This window comes from Triturus cristatus, chromosome 11 (genome assembly GCF_964204655.1).
Source record: "Triturus cristatus chromosome 11, aTriCri1.1, whole genome shotgun sequence".
NCBI classification, from domain to species: domain Eukaryota; kingdom Metazoa; phylum Chordata; class Amphibia; order Caudata; family Salamandridae; genus Triturus; species Triturus cristatus.
In genome coordinates, this window is record NC_140594.1 from 51,512,316 (window position 1) to 51,532,145 (window position 19,830).

General features: G+C 45.6%; 1 protein-coding gene across 2 annotated transcripts in view; it reads right to left on the reverse strand.

Moving 5' to 3' along the window:
* The window catches only part of PPIL2 (peptidylprolyl isomerase like 2), a 332,508-nt gene extending 325,336 nt beyond the window's left edge, over positions 1–7,172 (reverse strand). The window contains exon 1 of one of the 2 annotated variants that reach the window (XM_085636442.1): positions 6,993–7,172. In XM_085636442.1, the coding sequence (XP_085492568.1) occupies positions 6,993–7,024 (32 nt within the window). In that variant the 5' untranslated portion in view covers positions 7,025–7,172. The remainder of the gene's footprint in view (positions 1–6,992) is intronic. The other variant, XM_085636443.1, reaches the window with a different exon arrangement.
* Positions 7,173–19,830: the final 12,658 nt, after the last annotated feature.

The window sequence follows — 19,830 nt, forward strand, 5'->3', positions numbered from 1 at the left end:
CAGATTAGCGGCCATTTCAATGGCTAATGTGCTGTCTGTAAATGACATTGTGCTACCACACGATTCTTTAGTACTTTCAATAATCGACCCTCCTTGTGTCCATCAAAGGTAGGTGCGTCACAAAAGTTTGTTCATCTAAAAAAGTTTGGGAACCACTGATCTGGAATCTATCTGAATCACCTTCACATTGTGATTTGTTTTTGAGCTAGCATCACATCTGGGCGACCAGTACATTGCTATCTGCTCTGCTATTGTGTTGCACCACAGCTAGACAGGTCATTCAATTTTAGGGTTCTTATAAAAGAGTCAAAAATGCAAACGCTTATACAGTATTCATACCTCACAGGACAACACTGATGGCCAGTCAACAGCAACACTTAATAGAGACTTATGATCTGTTAGCCCTTCTAGGGAGTCATCAATGAACGTCCTGCAGGCACCACTTACAGATATGCACATTGCTGATATTGCCTCATAGCAATAGATGTGCAGTCTTCGTAAACTCATGGTCCCGAGATAGATGAGCAGAGTCTTCGTAAACTCATGGCCACGAGATAGATGTGCAGAGTCTTCGTAAATCCATGGCCACGAGATAGATGTGCAGAGTCTTCGTAAATCCATGGCCACGAGATAGATGTGCAGAGTCTTCGTAAACTCATGGTCCCGAGATAGATGAGCAGAGTCTTCGTAAATCCATGGCCACGAGATAGCTGTGCAGAGTCTTCGTAAAGTCATGGCCACGAAATGGATGTGCAGAGTCTTCGTAAACCCATGGCCACAAGATAGATGTGCAGAGTCTTCGTAAATCCATGGCCATGAGAAAGCTGTGCAGAGTCTTCGTAAACTCATGGCCACAAGATAGATGTGCAGAGTCTTCGTAAATCCATGGCCACAAGATAGATGTGCAGAGTCTTCGTAAACTCATGGCTCTGAGATAGATGTGCAGAGTCTTCGTAAACTCATGGCTCTGGGATAGATGTGCAGAGTCTTCGTAAGCTCATGGCCACGAGATAGATGTGCAGAGTCTTCGTAAACTCATGGCTCTGAGATAGATGTGCAGAGACTTCGTAAACCCATGGACACAATGGCTATCAAAGCATCACTTCACTTGCTCCTTCCTGGAGGTGAGAGGTTAGATAACATGCCTTCTTAGTTATGCAATGCTTTCTCTTAACTACATGTTTTCTACGTGATCTATGTAAGAATGGTTGTAAAGCCTACAATGTTTACAACATCTCACATATACCCAGCACAGGTACGCTTCTCAGGTGGCAACCGTGATGCTCCCAAATTACCCAACCCCAAGAAAAGCAACACAAGACAATGAACTGATAATATCATATTTCAGATAACAAATCTGGGAAGGGAGACACCCAATTTCACTCCGCATTTCTCTACTAAAAACATAAGTTGAATGAAAGAAAGACATAAAGGTCACAATTTCCAAAGTCTCCTCAGTCTTTCAGAAAGACTGAAAGAGGTGCATTTGATAGAGGCTTGCACTCGCTCAACGTTTTAGAATACATTTGTACCGCCATTATCGGTAATAGTATTCAATTACACTCGATCATCACACATAATCCTGCTAATTACAATTATACAGTTAGTTTGCCTTCCATTTTTGCAAAACCCAAATCACGTTTCAGTCATAACCAGGGTCGGACTGGAACACAAAATAGGCCTGGGCGCCAAAACGAAAGTGCCCCCATTAGCAAATCATGAAAGTTTTGAACTTGTAAAGACACACTATAGGTGTTTTGCAAGGTGTAGGAGACTGCATACATTTCAATTTGCTGCAGGCAATGTTTGTGGTAATATCAGGGAAATCAACAGTAAAAACCAGCCAACCAGACGATAAAACAGACAAAAAGTGGCCCACACTCTTACCCATCAGACATCCCTTGTGGCAATGACATATTGCTCTATATGCCAGTCTGATCCCGATTATATCATCATCTTGAGTTATTTTCACCCCTTCCTAGTTCCACACTGTTTCTCCAAATCTTAGCATGTTTCAGAGCGCATTAATTAGTATAAGGGGTCTCCAGCGCTATACAGCTGTCCATACCCAATGGCCACACCTTAAGGCTCAACAGACCTTAATTCTGCCAATTTTTGCAACATATATTTTTGCAATAATTAAGCAAAGTAAATTATTAACACTTTATCTTTATCTGTAACATCTAAATCAAAGATGTGCAGAAGTGTCAGTTCTGGGTTGTCATCCAGTCTGTTCCTTTTCAAGGCCACAACAAACATGTTTCCAGATGGGTCTAATTCTACTACGCTGCCAGACGATATGCAAAGCTCACCTTTCTCCTCTCCATATCGAAGAAAATTTGGGGATGAAGTCATTCCAAACTGCAATAGTCTACATGTTTGTCTCAACTTATTCACCTATTTTCTTCACCTAATAGTGACTGGGAGAATGACCAACTTGCACCTCGACCATTTTTATAACTTTATTTTGTTGACTTTTATATCACAGTTTGTTGACTAGTGGGCGCAATAGCTTCACTTACATCTAATAATAAATCCTTGTCTATCCTATCCATACTTGTTTATAATTCGTTCTGCCAAAGCAAAACATGTGAGATGTTCGGACAGTAACAAGAGCACAAACTGAACCTGCATCATACAGTAGTAAAGTGTAGCCACCTCCTCAAACTAACATATCAGGATAGTTTACAACACATTAGCGTAGGCATATCACCATACACATAAAACAGAGTATTAAAGCTTTATAATTTGCAATCACAGCTGTTGAACTGAACAGTTACTGCTGCAGGACAATCGACAACCATTTCCTCTGCACAAATAAAATAGACACACGCATTCACACACTTTACTACAAAGACTTGATGCAGGCCCATCAAATGTTCTTACCTTAAATGGATTAAGACTATTACTAAACCGGACGCTGGAAAGACGACCTTTTCTGGCTAAACACAGTGACATCAGATAACGAACGTTATGAGGATTAAAATGGAGCAAAGAATTTTTACATCAAATCCCAATGTTGTAAAAATAAAACTATGATCAAAAGAAAGTAAAAACCAAAATTACAACACATATTGTAAATAGATTGGCAAATGTGATGATAAACAGGAAAGGAGCGACATTTGTCACAGTGAATGCAGCGATAAACAGAATCGGAGCAATTCAAACTTCGGGCACCCATGTCAAATGTGGTAAATGTGAAGATAACAGGAATCGAGCTCGGAGCGACATCTGTCACAGCAAATGACAATAATAAGGAATAGAGCAACTGAAAATATGTGTGCTCGAGTTACGGGCAGAAACCAATTAAATAAATAGTGCACCGAAACAAACGGCCGAAAGTGAAAGCTTACTAGTAATAGGGCCGTGCTCTGTGGGAGGAAGAAAGATACCGAAAGGAGGGACAAAGAACACACATTAACCAGATGGAAGCAAGCCTTTTTGAAGGGCACACAAAGTAACGAATAGAAAACGATGGGCGGGCTGTGAGCGCACAGAGTAGATACAACATGTCTTGAAGCGATAGCGCATGCACTGTCTAGGCGAGGACTAAAAATGGTTCCAGTCAATGAGAAATCCCAGAACTGTCCAGAAAGGACACCTACACTCCAAAAAAGCTACTAGACCACACTACTGGGTGAAGTTTTCTACACAAATGATAACAGCATAACAGTCTAGCAAAACAGTTTACCACAAAGCAGAACCTTAAACTGGTGACCGATTACTAAGTACATGTTAAACAATCACAGGCTAGAGATAGGAAGGAAGTGGCTGAAACATATTTCGAAAAGAAGAAGCAGACCAGATATGTCAACTGATACCTGAGCCTTGTGGAAAGTGGGCTACCCCAAAATATAGGATAGAGGAAAAACAGACCTTCTATCATGTGGAATCCACCTGCAGATCACCGACTTCTTACATCTTCAAAATGAACACAAGATTCGCAGACTGCACAGGGATATCTCAGAGGTGTCACAAAACATAGCACTGTACTTGTCACTCGTGACCCGTTCTGAGAGAATCAGACCCTCGTTTAAAAACGTGGCAACAATCCAGAATCCACAAAAGTTTAGGAAATGTGTAAAAACATAAGTCAGACTAATGATTTTCATATTGTGCAGTTGGGAGAGCGAACAAAGACTTAATAACAAGGTGTCAGAAGAGAGGATGTGGCAGGTGTAGAGTTTGGCAGAGTACCATGGTAAATACAGGAAGGATATGGGGAAGACGGGGCTACAAGGGCTCTGGTTGAAGTTATAAAGGAAATTATATGAGCAGTCCATCAAGACATCAAGTTGCTACAGGAGTGCACTGAATGATGCAAGCTGCAGGGTTTCCTTATATGAGCTAGCAGGTCAGTCAGGGTGCAAGAAGAGGTGGACTCTGCAGTGTGAAAGTAAAGACAGGCTGCTGTGGTTTAGGAGCAGTGAGTACTAATGGTGGACGCTGCGCGATACTACTACAAGTTAAGAGCTTGGAGTGCAAAGAGTGAGTGTAACAGGCAGAGTGAGCATGGGTACAGACTGTGTACTATACAGACAGAGCCTGCAGGTGGTGTATGACAAGGCAGAGATTGCAGGGGATACAGGCTGTGTGCGTAAATTGAGAGTGCGCAAGGGGACAGGCAGGACTATTGGCTGTGTGCAGTGTAGGATATGTAAGCTACATGCTGTGTATGGTACAGGCTCTGTGATTTACAGGCAGGAGTATAGGTTTTTTTCACTACATACTGTGCAGTACAGCAAGGGGCACAAGCTCAGTTCGGTACGGGCATTGTGTAAGGGTACAGGATGTGCAAGGTACAAGCTTTGTGATCTAAAGGCAGGGTTACAGGCTCTATGCAGGGAGCACAGGCTGCCTGCGGTAGGCTGTGTACGGTTCCTGGTCTGTGTTTTACAGGCAGGGGTACAGGTTCTGTGCAATACAAAGGGTGCAGGTTGTCTGAAGTACAGGCAAGAAGTGCACACAGTACAGGCTGTGTGCGAGGCTGGTTCTCTGTTTTACAGGTAGGAGTACAGGCTCTATGCAGTACATAATATGCAGTACAGAAAGAGTGCAAAAAGAACAATTGATAGAATGCAGAACAATGTCACACGTTCACCCCAGTACAGAGATCTGGGCCTAAATCCATAGTTGTTTTGCTCATCATGCCATTCCACTTTGGACCCAGCCATATGCAAATCAGTCTTGACCCTACACCCAATGGGAAGGGTCCAGCCCAAACTGCCAGGCCAGGTCCTCCCTGGACTGGAAACTAGCATCCTAGGCCCGGTTTAGGGTTTCACCTCTCATCAGCCAGGATAGCTTGACTCCAGTGGCATGGAGAGCACGGGACCCACGTCTGGGCATACCCGTCCCACTCGGGGTGACAAATGCAAAAAGAAGAATTGATGGACAGAATGCAGAACAATGTCATACATTCACCCCAGTGTTCCCGTGAGGCACAGGGTCAAGACTGATTTGCATATGGCTGGGTCTGAACAGAGGTGGGGAAGTGAGCTAAAGAATGATGATGGATTCAACCCAGATCTGTGACTGGGGGCGAGTGTCTGAAAAGTTTCAGTACTCCGTCCATCATCTCCTTGCGTTTGCTTTGTTCACCCTAAGTTGGTAGGGTATGCCCAGACGTTGGTCCCTTGCTCACTGGATTAAAGCTAGCCTGGCTGATGAATGGTGTTATCCAGAAACCGGTCTCAGGATGCTTTTTTCCTAATCAGGGAAGACCTGGCTGGGCATTTCGGGCTGAACTGTTCCCATGAGGCACAGGGTCAAGACTGATTTGCATATGTCTGGTTCTGAACTAAGGTGGCGAAGTGAGCTAAAGAATGATGATGGATTCAGCCCAGATCTGTGACTGGGGGTGGGTGTCTGAAAAGTTTCAGCGCTCCGTCCATCATCTCCTTGTGTACAGACAGAGTGGGCAGGCGTATAGGGTGTTTGTGGTACAGGCTCTGTGTTTTACAAGCAGTGGTACTGGCTCTGTGTTTTACAGGCAGGGTTTCAGGCTCGGTTTTACAGGCAGGGGTACAGGCTTTGTGTTTTACAGGAAGGAATACAGGCTCTGTTTTACAGGCAGGGGTACAGGCTCTGTTTCACAGGCTCTGTTTTGCATGCAGGGATACAGGCTCAGTTTTTAACGAACAGGGGTATAGGCTCTGTGTTTTACATGGTCTGTTTTACAGGCAGGGGTACAGGTCTGGTTTTTACAGGCATGAGTAGAGGTTCTGTGTTTTACAGGCAGGGGTAGAGGCTCTGTGTTTTACAGGCAGGGATAGAGGCTCTGTGTTTTACAGGCTCCCTGTTTTGTAGGCAGGGGTACAGGCTCTGGTTTACAGGCTCTGTGTTTTTTTACAGGCAGGGGTACAGGCTCTGTGTTTTTTTTACAGGCAGGGTGTTGTTGGAGATATATATATAATAAATCACCACGCTATAACTAAATCGATGCCAGTGTCCTTCCTGTTACTCCTGGCACAACACAGGGGTACGTGCTCTGTTTTTTTACAGGCAGTGGTACAGGCTCTGGTTTTTGCAGGCAGGGGTATAGGCTCTGTGTTTTACAGGCAGGTGTACAGGCTTTTGTTTTTGCAGGCAGGGGTATAGGCTCTGTGTTTTACAGGCAGGTGTAAAGGCTCCGTTTTACAAGCATGGGTAGAGGTTCTGTGTTTTACATGCATGGGTAGAGGTTCTGTGTTTTACAAGAATGGGTAGAAGTTCTGTGTTTTACATGCATGGGCACAGGCTCTGTTTTACAGGTAGGGGTACACGACAGGCTCTGTTTTATAGGAAGGGGTATACTACAGGCTCTGTTTAGGGAGAGTACATACTGTGCGGTGTAGAGGCAGGCTGTGCTCGGATCAGAGTATGCGTGCAAAGGGCGCAGCCTCTGTGTGGCACAGACAGTGTGCCGAGGTTGAAAGATAATATATGCGAAACAACAAGGATCGACCCAGACCGGCACCTGCGCTGTTATAACGGTTAGAAGAATAACTTACATTTTGTCCTTCTGATGCTGCCGCTTCCCCATGGTGGCGGTCGGTACCTGCGCTCAGTGAGAAGACCGGGGGCTGCTGCCAGAAACGGGAGCGTGTATGCACCGGAGGAATGAAGGAGCGGTGGTTCAGCACCGGAGACGGCTTAACGGCGGTCCTCTAAGCAGACCGGAAGTCACCGCGGCCGCCATCTTGTAGCGGGTCGGGGTCCTGCTCCTGCGGTCTAACGGAAAGGACCGAGAGAACGGTGAAACACAAGAAACGAGAAAAAACTATTGTAGTGGGCTGAATATCCAGATTACAACTAATTAATTCTGTCGTTCATCGGAAACTATGACAGTGTCTTTCATAAGTGCGAATATTTTCTATTTTCTCTTCAATATACTACAACTCTAATAATATAAAACAAATCGTTTCCGATTGAGTGACTAACTCTCCTATGGGGTGGGTTCCTCGGTATACAATGTTTAGAGAGGTATGCAAAGATGGTCGTCCGGTCTCTATCACTAGAAGTCCTTCTTAGACGTCCTTCTTCTGCTTCGCCAACCTTCCATACTCACTTCCAGGCTCGATAGACGTTCATGGACACAGTTGTAATCAAGGACTCGACCGCCAACTTAGCATGCACAGTGTGCACGCATCAGGGACCATGTTACTGTTGAATCCTTAACTTTCTCTTTCTAAAGTTGGTTTCTGCCAAACGTAGGTAATGGAAGTGGATGAGGCACTCTGTGTATCATTCCGTAAGTTAGTCATAAATGTCGTGTTTTTATAATTGTAGAACTAAATCAATGCGCCTAGAACCACACCCCGCTTTTTAGAACGACAAACTTTCGCGACCCACCTAGCTTAACTGGACATGAGTCGGGTAGCTTTTTAATGAAACTAAAGCATCATATGCTATGGCGCTGCCATTTACAGACAGCACATTTTCCATTCCAATGGCCACTACATTTGCACAGACATACACTTTTACTGATAAAACTATATTGCACACAAATGATAATGTGTGGAAATAGGGTTTTAATTAATATTTATCACTAATGCATCACTAAGTAAAGTGTCTTGATTTCTTCCGACCTTATTAAAATCTTTGCTTCCATCACACTTATTAATTACAAAAATGTGCTTCATTTTTGCTTTCCTAATTGCTGAATGTGTAAAGGTCATTTACAGGTATTTACATTTTGATGTGTTGTGAAAAATGGCATCCTACAGCTTTTCCTTTCTCTGTACCCTAGCAAGATTGTCACATAACTCACTTTACTTTTATTTCCCTGACAGCAAAGTGACAGGAAATGATAAACACTAATCCCCATTAAACAAAAATAAGCAGCAAGTTATCGAAAGGCATAGCCTGACATTTGATCTCTGTCTTTGAAACACAGCAAATAGAACAAGATAAAGACAGAATTTAAAGGCATCGTTATTTATTGCTTGGACTTTTGTGATCCAACAAACATCGGCTCACACAGAGAAACACTGCTCTAAAATGTGGATTGAGTTAGAAACTGCTACACTGTTCTTCAGATTTTCACGGGTACTTCTCTGTTACAGTAACACAAGGCTGTTGTTTTATGAAATAGATTGTGTTCTTAAGGAACATATCAGCTTACTGTTGTCACTATCACCGCCTCATGACACCAGGAAACTGGACTTGTAGCACAACCCACAAGGCTGCCAAGGTGCGAACATTTGTTGGCATGACCAGTACCTTTGTGTCAAAACAAGTAAAAACATTTTGGATAATACGCAACAGGTGACATGTTATCCTCTTTAACAGATAAATTAAAGACAACAAATATATGATCACATCAAAGTTGTTTTAGAACAGTTTTCTTTGTTCCTTCACAATTTTTTAAACAAACAAGAGGTTGAACTGCTGAGTTACAAAAATAATGCAGGACATTTACACAACAAATAAAAAACTGTTATTAACTACTATACAGAAACTCACAACATAAATAAATAGCCTTTATGTTGCTCTGAGAAAGATTTCAACCCTTGTATTGCAACAATCTGAAGGTGCTCACTCCTGCTGCTTTTAAGACAGAGGTATAAAATGAGTATCTCATTGGTACGGGATACACACAAAATGCTCAACTCACCCTCATTTTCAGTGTGTCAACCATGTTAAGATTTCCCCCCAACATGCCAAATACTTTCCATAAAGTTAGTGGTATCAAGTGACCTGCAAGCCTCCCCTAATTCAGAAAGTTCCTAACTCCAATGACTTAAATGGAATACCAGCCTAAAGCACTGGACATCACCCCTCTTTGGAGACTATATGGGTTGAGAGGTATGCATACACCATAGAATACACAAAGAAAATAAACAGATTTAGCCTCAACTCCTGATTTTTCCAGTAAAATTGTGGTGTGTTAGGCATCTTCCTCTTGGTAGTAGTAACATAGTTATTGCCTAGATTACATCATTATCTACAATAAACGCTACAACAATAAATACATTCTTGCTGACCTAAAACTCAAAAAGTAAAAGAAATGTTAGTCACAGCCAAAAATTCATAAGCATTACAAGGTGTTTATATAGTAAAATGACATAAAGCTTTTTAAAGCTACATAACATGTATGTTAAAACCAGTATGAAAAATAGTAAACATTTTTGACTCTATCACTGCAAACAAGCCCTGACCTGAAAAACTCAACAAACAATTTATTTATTGGAATCACCTCTAAAATAAAATGCAATAGCCCCACAGTCAGCTCTGCAGCCGATCTCACTGAAAAGTGATGTAAAAAAATTCTTTAGCTGAATCAAGTGTGGATATAGGCAAATGATGTGTTCTAATGATTCTTCAACACCAAACACAAAGAACACAGCCTGTTCTTCCTATCTACATTTGACCAAGAACTTTCAATTTGAATGCTTGGGAAATAAAATAATCCATTTTAGAACCTATCCCATTCCAATACAGAAAGAATGAGAGATTCTGAGCTCTGTGCCAATCCAATATACATTAATGTATACAAAATAATCCCCCAACCACAAAATAGGAGGGTTGCTTAACCAAGACAGCGAGTGGACAACCAAAGGTTGGATTTGGATACTGTCTACGGCAGTTCACCCAGGGCCAATCAGATCAAGGAGGCCATCCTTAATGGAAGAAGATGCCTCACACACAATATTGTGTCATGCTTCATCATAGGCATCCTCTCCCCACTCTAGTAAGATGATACTATCAGGGCAGACTCAATGTCCATGAAGACTTGGTGGTAGGAGAGAGTTCTTACATAAAACTTACAGGACAAGGTAGGGATCCAATTAATTAAAAATACCTTCAGGTTCCTCAGTTATCACCTTTATTATTGAGGACCTGAGGTACACTAAAAACAGTACAAGTAAGGGAGACAAAAGAGGATAATGACACTAGTCGATCGTACACCTAGCCAACATGTTTCTGCTCACATTGAAAGCCTAAACGGTCTGGGGCATTCGTCAGGGCTGTCGGATCCCTATGAGAACCAGAGCAGGTGTCCACCGCTAAGCTACGTGCTACCGTGAGGAAGAACACCTACAACACAACCCACGTGGGTCCTACCTGGGTCGTCGTTCACCTTATGCTTTAGGGGATACCAGGAACTCGTTCAAGGGAGGGGTGGTGTCCTTCGTAGTGATGGAGCAGGTAAAACAAAATTTTGTATACCTCCTCTTTTTTGGAAGAAATTAATTACGTAATCATTCTAAGAATTAATTCGTACTAATTAGTTTGAAGTAAGACGACTAACCAACTCTTACTGCTACACTGTTCTTCAATTCCGAGTCTGGGCTTTTTGAAAAAGAGCAACGCTGGGTTTTCCGTCTGGGTACACACTTGACGGGCCTCAATGACGAGATACCTTGGTCACAGTTGACCCAGCACCATTAGTTTCCTACATTTAGTCATTTGACGTGTGTCGGACAACTTTTGGTTTTTGGAGCATAATCTGCAATGAACGTTTTGATGCGTTCTGTAATTTTTTTTTTTTTTTTTTTTTTTTTTATTTGTATTTTTATTTTTCTTCTCTGTCATTGTATAGTACCCTCTGGTAAGGTTCCTATGACTAATGTCCATTGTAACCCGCCAGGTACTTACAGTCTATGTCCCTCCCCTCACGCATTACTATTAGGGCTCTGAATTTACTACTCCTTTTGAGACGCCTTGTAGTTATATGCGTCTTTCATTTTAAGGAGGGTTTACCGAAGCCGTTTTCCGTAATTCATTCACTTTATTATTTTAAGTGAGTGTCATTCAGTCATCTTGTTGAGAAGCTCCTTGATATTAGCGTGGAGCCTTCACGATTGCGTGCACACTTCCGCTATAGCAGTGGAGTCAGCGCTCCAGATTTTTCAGCACGCTACAACTTGGTTTACTTTTGTCACCCCTTGAAAAAGTAAAAAATTAAAAAATAATATATTTTATTACCAACTATCCCCGTATAATTTATAAATATTCATTTAGCTATCATTGCAGTTTACCTTTGCCCATCCCGTTAATTTTTGCCATTTTTCCTCACTTCCGCATTTACAAGTAGAGGCAACGCTCTAGTCCCTTTTTTCAACATAACCCGGAAGTATAACAACGATCCAGGTGTAACGAGTTTGGCCACAATGAGTGATTTACAGCTTATTTAAATAGAGTTCATCCGGCATAGTCCCGTACAACAGCGGAACCGCGGGATGGACTCACATCGAGTATAGTCTTTGCAAGGGCACGTAAGTACGGCACAGCCGTTCTGAGGAGCCGACTTTACGCTCCTAAGTACGATCAGCGCATTGGAGGTAACAGCCATTTTTTCCTGCTGTCTCGTTTCTTCTTTTTTTTCCCCATTAGCATTGAGGCTCCTTGACTTTTCCACCCGTTTTCAAGGTTCATGAGGCAGTATCCTCACAAACACATAAGTATGTATTAGGATTTTTTCCACGATGTCTCTCTCGCTCAATAGAGATTAGCTCACAATATCCATAGAGTGTGTGTTTTCTGTTGTGTGTTTGTAGTGGGATGTATGACGTTACAACGCACACTTTTACAACGCATGCACTTACAACGCATTTTTTACAACGCATAATCCATTACAACGCATGACATTACAACGCATGACACTACAACGCATTTTTAAAAAATACCTTTACAACGCATTTCCATTACAACGCATACTACCTTTACAACGCATACCATTACAACGCATAATATTAAATTACATTTAAGGTAAGCATTAGATAGTATAGGGGTAAAAATTACTATTCTAACTCCAGGGGGTGCAACAGTAGGGTAAGTGTTGGATAGTATAGGGGTAAAAATTACTATTCTAACTCCAGGGGGTGCAACAGTAGGGTAAGTGTTGGATAGTGTAGGGGTAAAAATTACTATTCTAACTCCAGGGGGTGCAACAGTAGGGTAAGTGTTGGATAGTATAGGGGTAAAAATTACTATTCTAACTCCAGGGGGTGCAACAGTAGGGTAAGTGTTGGATAGTATAGGGGTAAAAATTACTATTCTAACTCCAGGGGGTGCATCAGTAGGGTAAGTGTTGGATAGTATAGGGGTAAAAGTTACTATTCTAACTCCAGGGGGTGCAACAGTAGGGTAAGTGTTGGATAGTATAGGGGTAAACATTACTATTCTAACTCCAGGGGGTGCAACAGTAGGGTAAGTGTTGGATAGTATAGGGGTAAAAATTACTATTCTAACTCCAGGGGGTGCATCAGTAGGGTAAGTGTTGGATAGTATAGGGGTAAAAATTACTATTCTAACTCCAGGGGGTGCATCAGTAGGGTAAGTGTTGGATAGTATAGGGGTAAAAATTACTATTCTAACTCCAGGGGGTGCATCAGTAGGGTAAGTGTTGGATAGTATAGGGGTAAAAATTACTATTCTAACTCCAGGGGGTGCATCAGTAGGGTAAGTGTTGGATAGTATAGGGGTAAAAATTACTATTCTAACTCCAGGGGGTGCATCAGTAGGGTAAGTGTTGGATAGTATAGGGGTAAAAATTACTATTCTAACTCCAGGGGGTGCATCAGTAGGGTAAGTGTTGGATAGTATAGGGGTAAAAATTACTATTCTAACTCCAGGGGGTGCAACAGTAGGGTAAGTGTTGGATAGTGTAGTGTAATATTATGCGTTGTAATGGTATGCGTTGTAATGGTAGTATGCGTTGTAATGGAATGCGTTGTAAAGGTAGTTTTTAAAAATGCGTTGTAGTGTCATGCGTTGTAATGTCATGCGTTGTAATGGATTATGCGTTGTAAAAAATGCGTTGGAAAGGTAGTGCGTTGTAAAAGTTGCGTTGTAAAGGTTGTTCCCCTTGTAGTGTCATGTATTGTTCCTTTTTCTTACAGGTCACCGCACCTTTTTCCTGCAAAGTTAGATTTATGGCTAATGTTCACATTTGGTCACATTGTGGCGCACCGCTTATGTTTGCAGGTACCACGTTTTTTCTTGGGACACTAAAAACGTCCATTTTTCTTTTTCTTTTTCTTTTCAGACATTCAAGTATACTATTAGGTACTGTATATAAATGCATTATTGATTGCATCCTCACTTATGTTTATAGTTATGTAAATAAGTACACGCTCTCTATTTAGGAGGGATCTTTGTTTTGTCCTGATGAAGATGCTTTGCATCGAAACATGTTGACATATTAGGAGTAACCACACATTATGTAGGACATCTCCGCACCACTTTTTTACCAGTACCAGCCTCCCTTGACATATTAAAGTTTTTCTGTCTTAAGGGGCCAGGTCCTTTTTAATACACATACTTACATTCACTTCAGACCCTCCCTTTGCACCACACATAGCACTTTATCATCAGTGCTCCCGCGTAGTCGCAGGTCGTAGCATGCCCCGTCCCGCAGCGGGGCGGGAAGACCCCTATGATGAAGCATGACACCATGGGCCATTTTGGTGTGTGAGGGGTATTTAAACAACACAGTGTGTGTCCAACCATAGTAGGATACGCACACATCACTACCTTAGTGTTCTGAACCCAGGTTATTTGTTTCTTTTCATTCTCTTCCTCTAGAGGTGGATCCTTCTGTTTTGATAACCAACTCTTACACCTTGATAAACACAAGATACACGTGGGACTAAAATGCAAACTGCATGGCAAAACAATTAAATAATTAACTGTGGTACGCAAACTAACTGTAGAACGTGGTGAAATAGAGAATTGCATGATTCATGTTGCTTTTGTGATGGTTTGTGCTTCCAGTACTGCAGAATGGTGAGTATTATTGCTTTAAACGTTGCTACAAGCTAGGAAAATACTAATATATATTGGGATTAGCGTGGGATTAAACATTAGAATCTTCATTTTTATATTCTAATTACTGTTATGTCTGTTTTTGCTTAAGTTGGCATTTCGGCCTGCTAGGCCGCAGTACTTAAGATGGAGCTTCGAGGGTGATGTCATGTGAGCGCGATGTCTACTGCGCAGAATCGGATGGTTCTGGAGATCTCCAAGTGACCTCAGCTCCTGTAAGCAGCATGTCCCTTGTCAAGGATAGGAGCATGGAGGGTTGCCAATTGATGAACGGTGTGAACTACCAAGGGGACAATGGATTATTATAACTCCGGAACTTTTGCAAGTGAAGCACAGAAGAAGAAATACATTTATACTCTGCCATGCCAAGTCTCATGGGAAACCAGTCGAACATGAGAACATTATGAGTACTTACAAATTGAACTGGATTAGCCAATCGGAACAGTTTCTACTCCTAAAATTGTTGCATATTGATCTGAAGTAAGCGGAGAAAAAAGGTATAAAGACTCTCATCTGCCAAAGGGGGGTGGTTCATTGGGCTGATCGTCTATGGCGTTGGGTCTGCGTTGACCTCATGAAGATTTCCCCGGTTTACTTTGGGTTTCTTTAAAATTCGGGAAAGCTATTCCATCTGATGATTGATTATTGCTGTGGGTTGGACAGATTATCCTGAAGATTGTAGCCGTGACTTTGAATATTGAAACCATGTGATCGAAGGGTCACCAACTTTGAGATCTTGGTAAATATAAATGCTATGCAAAATATATATGCTTAAGTTGTTCTAAAGATCAAGGGGCCGATTCCGATCCTGGAAAAACGCTGTACAAATCGTGGTATGGAGCGTTTTCCGCATACAACTCGTACTTGTAAGGATTCCCCTACAACTGTCGTGGTACACCTCGGGTTTTCTCCTCGGGATGACGCTGATGCTATAGAGGGGTCCCCCTCCCATCCGTCCCCAACCCGGATTCGTATAACAGACCCTCGGGCTCGGGAGACAGGTGGGCGAGGGAAGGAAGGGAGGAGACAGCGGGGAGAGATACCTGAAATGAGATAATGAGAAGGATTAGGGACGATACTTTCTTCCCCGTGGCAAGAGTACTTTATGCGGTGCTTTCCTAATCCACCTGTCTCTCTCTCTTCCCTAGACGGGGGAATTGGTTTCTGTTTCTTCTTCGCCTGGAAAAGGCTCTGATACCAGGCCTCCTCTCACCGGGGGATTTCGGATCGGCTTCTGAAGTGGCTTATAACACCGGTTTCGAGCGAGTTTAGCCCAATGCGTTTTTGGAGCTGCGCGCTAGCCAGTGAGGGATTATGCTCCAGGCCCAGGAATCCGTGGGGCCAGGGAGCGCCAAGAAGGGAGGAGGTTGGAGAGATTGGTAAAGAGATCAGGGAGTTCCCTGTAACTCCCCCCGGCGCTTCTACTCAAAGCCCAGGTATCCGTGGGGCTGAGGAGCGCTGATGAAGCGGTTCTCACACGGCTGTGGAAAGTGACTCAAGAGAAGAAGGAAAACCCCCCAGAAGCCTTTGACCGCGCTTCCACTCGAAGCCCAGGTATCCGTGGGGCTGAGGAGCGCTGCTGTAACGGTTCCGGAGAGGGAGCAGAGAGGGATCAAACCGTTGGTCAGGGAGTTACTTCTCGTAACCCTAGACGGAGCTGGAGACTCTCCGCAACTGCGAGGGTGACTATGCTTCGCAGCCGGGGAATGAGGGCGGACCCTCCGGAGACCTGAACCCGGCACACCGAGGGCGTCTCTGGAAGGGGGCCTGCGGGTTCACGCACCTTGTTCGCCGCTTTCAGTGGTTGCCGCGGCGGTGACCTTCTTCGGGGTCGGAGCTTCGCTTGCAGGATTCCCGGGCAGTGAGCACGGGCAGATCACACGGGGTGATGTTCTCTGTGGATTTCTCAGCGGAGGCAAACGCGGAGCAGACGAGGGCCGTTGACAGGAAAACCTGGAAGTTTGCGTAATCATTGGCACCGCCCCTTTGCATACGATCGTCTTTTATGTTGGCCGCCCTTTGCACCCGGTGGGAACATGGGCGCGGTGCCTCTTGGGCAATGTAGTTGTTTGAACTAGGTTCGCTGCCGGATTGTGTGCGGCTCTTCCCCGGCCCGTCTGGGCGATCATGACAGCACATCCCCCTTCACCCCGCGTCCCGCGGCGAGAGAAGGACTGAGCTTGTCCGGGCAGCGGCGGTGGAAGGCCGCCACCAGGCGATCCGCATGAACCGCCGAAGCGGGTTCCCAGCAGTTCTCTTCTGGGCCATAACCCTTCCATGCAAGAAGGTACCACAGTTTGCCTCGAGACCACTTGGAGTCCAGCACACGTCGTACCACGTACTCCTGTTCGTGTTGGACCCAGACTGGGGCCGTAACCTTACGGACCGGACAGAAGGAGGCTTTCAGCAGGGAGACATGGAACACAGGGTGTATCTTCATAGTCTAGGGCAGTTGCAGCTGCACTGCCACCGGGTTCACATGTCGAACCACAGGATAAGGCCCGATGTACTTTGGGTTGAACACGCTAGGTTTACGAAACCGGATGTGTTTCGTTGATAACCACACCTTGTCTCCTTTGTGGTACTCCGGCGGGGCTCGTCGTCGTTTATCGGCTTGAGTTTTGTAGCGTGTTTTAGCCAGGTTCAGATTGTCTCGGGCTTTTTTGATCGCATCGCGAATATTCTTTATCCTGTCTTGGACTTCGGGAAGTTTACTGTGTGTGTGTGGTAGGAGAAACGGGAGGAATCGGGGGTGATGACCGGAAGCAAGAAAGAAGGGTGAGAAGTGCGTGGAGGAGTGTATGGAGATGTTGTAGGCGATTTCGGCTACCCAGAGCCAGTCCACCCAAGCGTCTGCTGCCTGATCAACATAACAACGGAGGTACTGTTTTAGTGTCTGGTTCAGTCTTTCGGTTTGACCGTCCGTTTGGGGATGGAAGCTGGTGGAGAGGGAGGATTGGATGCCGAGTTCTTCACACCAAACTTTCCAAAAACGGGCTGTGAATTGCGACCCCCTGTCCGATACGATTCCTAAGGGAAGGCCATGGAGCCGCACTATGTGTATCAATAGGAGTTTTGCCAGGGCCCCCGCTGTGGGCACTTGTTTGCACGCGATGAAATGTCCCATCTTTGTTAGGTAGTCGACGACGACTATAATCGCAGAGCAGCCCTGGTCCGGAGGCAGACCGACGATGAAATCGACAGAGATTTTTTCCCACGGTTGCGTTGGGGTCGGCATCGGCATGAGGAGGCCTTGTTCTTTTTGTCGATCCGCTTTCATTTGGGCGCATACGGGACAGCTTTTCAGCCATTGCAGTACATCGGGACGAACCGAAGGCCACCAGCATTGTCTCAACACCAGTTCTAGTGTCATTGTCCCTCCCATATGCCCTGCGCTCGGTGCATTGTGACACCATGTGAAGACGAGTTTGCGGAGCCGAAGAGTAGGGAGCAACACTCGAGAACCGCACATGGGAAGGCCGCTGTGTATTCGCCATTCTTTGTGTCGCTTCAGCCAAGTCGCCCAGGCACACGTCTGTATCCCTTTTTTCACATCCTGTAAGAATGACGTGGTCTGTAAGCCGCCCACCACTTGACTTGGTGACAGGATGGGCTGGTCGATGGACTCTGATGGGGAGCAATGAAGGTCCTAACGGGATAAGGCATCGGCCTTCTTGTTTTGGGCTCCTGGCCGGTAGGTAACTAGAAAATGGTACTCCGCAAAAAAGAGCATCCATCTTTTTTGACGGGGCGAGAGGTGTCTTGCTGATCGGAGGAACTGAAGATTACGGTGGTCGGTAAGCACCGTCACCTGGTGTTGCGCGCCCATCAACCAATGTCGCCACTCCAGGAATGCTTCTCTTATGGCGAGCAGCTCTTTTTCTGAAATGGTGTAATTTAGTTCGGCCGGGCACAGCTTCCGGGACATAAAGGCAACTGAAGGGAGTTGTCCTGTCTCTGGTTGTTTTTGTGACAAGACGGCCCCGACTGCCACATCGGAGGCGTCTGCTTCCACGATGAAGGGAAGGTCGGGTTTGGCGTGGCGTAGGATGTCACGATCTGCAGAACTCCTCAGGATCCGAGCGATGATATAGAGCTCCACCTCCCGATCTCCCCGGACTCCAACCAAAAGGTTACGGAGCCCAGAAGTGATCAGGCGAGGGAAAGGAAAGGGGTGGGGGTCAGCAGGGATTGGGTTCTGAAACGAGAAAACAAGTACAAGCAAATATAACAACAGTCTACTCTCTGTCGGTCTCGCTACCTGAAAACGGAAGCCTCTCCAAATACAAACTTATCATAGCATCACAACTGTTGGAAGGGCGTCCGCCGGAGGGGGGTTCGAACACGTCTTGCCCACCCCTTTGACCCACCTCTCCCAAGTAAGCCGAACCAGGCGCGCACACCCTGAGCTGCACTGTGAACAGAGGGACACCACACGTATTCTTTGTAGGACGTTAAGTTCTTTTATCGATGATTTCAGGGATCTTTATGACCCAAAAGGCAAATAGTACAGCAGTGGCACAACGTACCACAATTCAGTCGTGGGGAATGGGGGTAGCGGGACAGTCTTTCAAGATAGTGTCTCTGCGAAATACCCTGCGGAAGCTCACAATCCTCGAGCTGGAGGGTGTCGTGTCTCTGGGCGATCTCTTATCGAGTCGTCCTCAAGGGGAGCGCCGCGAGTCTCTCAGCAGGCACAGGTGGTCGGAGTTCAGGAGCCGCGATTCCGTCAGCAGGCTCAGATGGTTCAATGCTGGGGGCCGCGAGTCGCTCAGCAGGCCTAGGTGGTTCAGGGTTCGGGAGCCGCGACCTCGTCCGCAGGGCTCAGATGGTTCAATAGCAAGAGGCCGCGAGTCGCTCAGCAGGCCTAGGCGGTTCAGTGTTCGGGAGCCGCGACCTCGTCCGCAGGGCTCAGATGGTTCAATAGCAAGAGGCCGCGAGTCACTCAGCAGGCCCAGGTGACTTCAGCGTTCAGGAGCCGCGACAGCGTCTGCAGGCTCAGATGGTTCCAGGTCTTCTCTGTCCTTGTTCCTCCGGCACCCCTTGTTATACTCCGCTGGTTCTTTGAAGTCCGGAGTGCTCGCAGAGGGGGGACTGGGATGACGGAGGGGGTTCGGCGGGATTTCCTGCCGCTCACTTCTTGGTCTTTTCAGGTGGGTCTGGGAGGGACCCCAGACGCTCGGTAGGGGAGGCGCCTGCTCCCCAGGGGCCTGGTGGCCGATTGAGTCCTCCCGGGGAAGGCGACCCGAGGTGTGACTGGGCTGGCGCCTCTGGGTCTGGCTCGAGGGTTCCCGCTCCCTCGGTTGGGCATGCGTGGTAGGGTGTTGAGTCTGTCAGGTCTCTGGCCGGCCCGTGGATCGGGGGTGGCTGGGGCGGCCAGAGTCGGGGATGTCGGGTCTTGAGGGTGGTTGCAGGTTGGCGGGATGATGGAGAGGGCCACGCCGTGAGGCCGGTCTCACACGCGTCCCCCCCAGCTGAAAGGCGTGGAGAACTACCCATCAACTGGGGGGTTCTCCTCGCCGAAGCGGAAGAACCGGGACAGGCCGTCGGCATTGGCATGATCCGTCCCGGGGCGAT